The sequence below is a fragment of the Cajanus cajan genome, chromosome 2, assembly GCF_000230855.2.
Source record: "Cajanus cajan strain Asha chromosome 2, NIPB_CcT2T_4, whole genome shotgun sequence".
Lineage (NCBI taxonomy): Eukaryota > Viridiplantae > Streptophyta > Magnoliopsida > Fabales > Fabaceae > Cajanus > Cajanus cajan.
Genome location: NC_138518.1, coordinates 20137816 through 20139827, shown reverse-complemented (window position 1 = coordinate 20139827; position 2012 = coordinate 20137816). Strand labels below are relative to the sequence as shown.

Here is a 2012-nt window from a genome sequence, read left to right as displayed (position 1 = left end):
TTTGGGAAGAAAAAGTAAGTTGATGAGACCTTCCATTATGTCTAGCAACAGAAGATCTGGTTGAAGATCCAGAAGCACGTATTGGGATAGGAGATGGGGATATTTCTCATACAAAATTAAAGTCAATTACATATTTCTTTAAATATTTTCAATAGAACTACAAATAGCCTATTTCATGTCTGGTACAAATTTACATCAAAGTAGGAGAGCTAAAATATATCAGTTTGATCCATTTAAGCTTATCCCATTGTTAGCTCATTAAAAAAATACTACTGTACTTAAAAAAATGTATATATATAGCTTATCCGAAGTTTCAATCAAAACATATATTATGTTTGTTGTTTAATTGTTAAAGAGTTCCTTTTTCCCAAGTCTAATTTCAAGTTCAAATTTTGTGAATAGGAAAAGCAAACTTAAGTTTTCCAACCACTGAGTGGGTTCTCCCTGCTTGACCGAAATAGTCAGGACCCAAAAAAATGTAAAGAATAATTATAATCCATTGTTAAACCACTAATTAAAAATGAAGTTTAGGTACTAGTAGTTAATTGACATACCTTAAGATACAGTCCTTTACCTTCTCTTTTCTTTTTAAATACCTTTGGATATTGAACAGTTTGGTGCTTTCTATTTTTAGCTAGATGGATCCATTTCAATCATTCTTAGGCTTCTACCTAGTAGTGTTTCTAACAGACAATTTCACAAGCAAATAGAAACAAAAGTACCTGGTCTTCAGCCCAAAAGCCTCTCAGATAAATGGTGCATGTCATTACATGTGTCACCCAGATGATTAATTGAGCCACTATTATATATATATATATATATATACCCCCCACAATCATGAATTACATTTCATATTAAGTACTACTTGTCAAATAACCTGCTTTTTCAAGACCAAAACAGGGGAACCAAAAATGAATCAATCCCAATCCCAGAATATGAGCCATCAAGCTGGCCAAGCCGCGGGACAAGCTCAGGTTAGTTTTACCACTGATACAAATAAGACATGTATGCAATATATTCATGACCTTGTAATTTTTGCACATCATTCTCAATTATAGACTATAGTGGCATTATAGCTAGAATAATGTTATTTGTTGTTGATTTAGGAAAAGGCAAGTAGCATGATCGATAGTGCAAGGAATGCTGCTCAATCTGCCAAAAAATCCTGCCAAGAGGTTAGACCATTTATTTGAACAATTTAACTATGTTGACTTAAAGTATGTTTGGAAAATACGTAAAAGTTAGATTATTTTTATAATCAATTATAAACTTCATATTTTCTAATACATCAATACAACTTATTGTTTTTTTAAAATAAAAGAAAAAACTGTTTATATGCAAAATTCATCTGTTGTCTGAAATATACAAATTTTTTACAAACAACTTCTTTTCACTAAAAAAAAATCTAAAATGATGGAACTAATAGAACATCCAAACATGCTCTTAGAATGAACAGAAGAAGCTAAATATTATGGAGAATTTTGGTGAGTGATGAAAGTGTTTTGGTGTTGTAGGCTGGGCAGCAAATGCAGGAAAAGGCACGAGGGGCTACTGATTCTGCCAAGAGCACAGTTGGGGCTCAGAAATGAATATATTGGAGAGCTCTTTAAGTGGCATTCAATATCCATGTTTTTCAATATTTGGTTTTTGGGCTTATGCATTTATTTGCTTTCAGCAGTTTTTGGACTAATATGACTAGTTGTGTACCAGCCAGTTGAAGGCCTTGTTTGTTAGTAGCATATTATAGACAATCAAATTTCACAATTGTAGACCCCTAAAATTGCCCGGGTCGGAAATAAAGCTTGAAGACTCTCGAGGACTGAAGGAAGATCAGCCAGAAGGACTCCTGGAAGGCCCTAGGAGGGTTCTCTATAGGTCTAGAGGTCTTAGAATAGCTCAAAATAAAAAAGTGGAGGGAATGAAGCCCAATACGGCCGTACTGAACTTAATACGGCCGTATTGAAGCTTCAATACGGCCGCAGTGAACTCAATACGGCGTATTGAAGTTTCTG

At 34.0% G+C, this 2012-nt stretch overlaps 1 protein-coding gene across 1 annotated transcript; it reads left to right on the top strand.

Moving 5' to 3' along the window:
- The first annotated feature begins 792 nt into the window (after positions 1-792).
- Positions 793-1756, top strand: LOC145949165 (uncharacterized). Its single transcript, XM_083069955.1, has 3 exons — positions 793-974; positions 1107-1175; positions 1515-1756. Exons 1-3 carry the CDS (start codon positions 912-914, stop codon positions 1587-1589), a joined length of 207 nt encoding a protein of 68 aa, XP_082926081.1. The 5' UTR covers positions 793-911; the 3' UTR covers positions 1590-1756.
- The last annotated feature ends 256 nt before the right edge of the window (positions 1757-2012 follow it).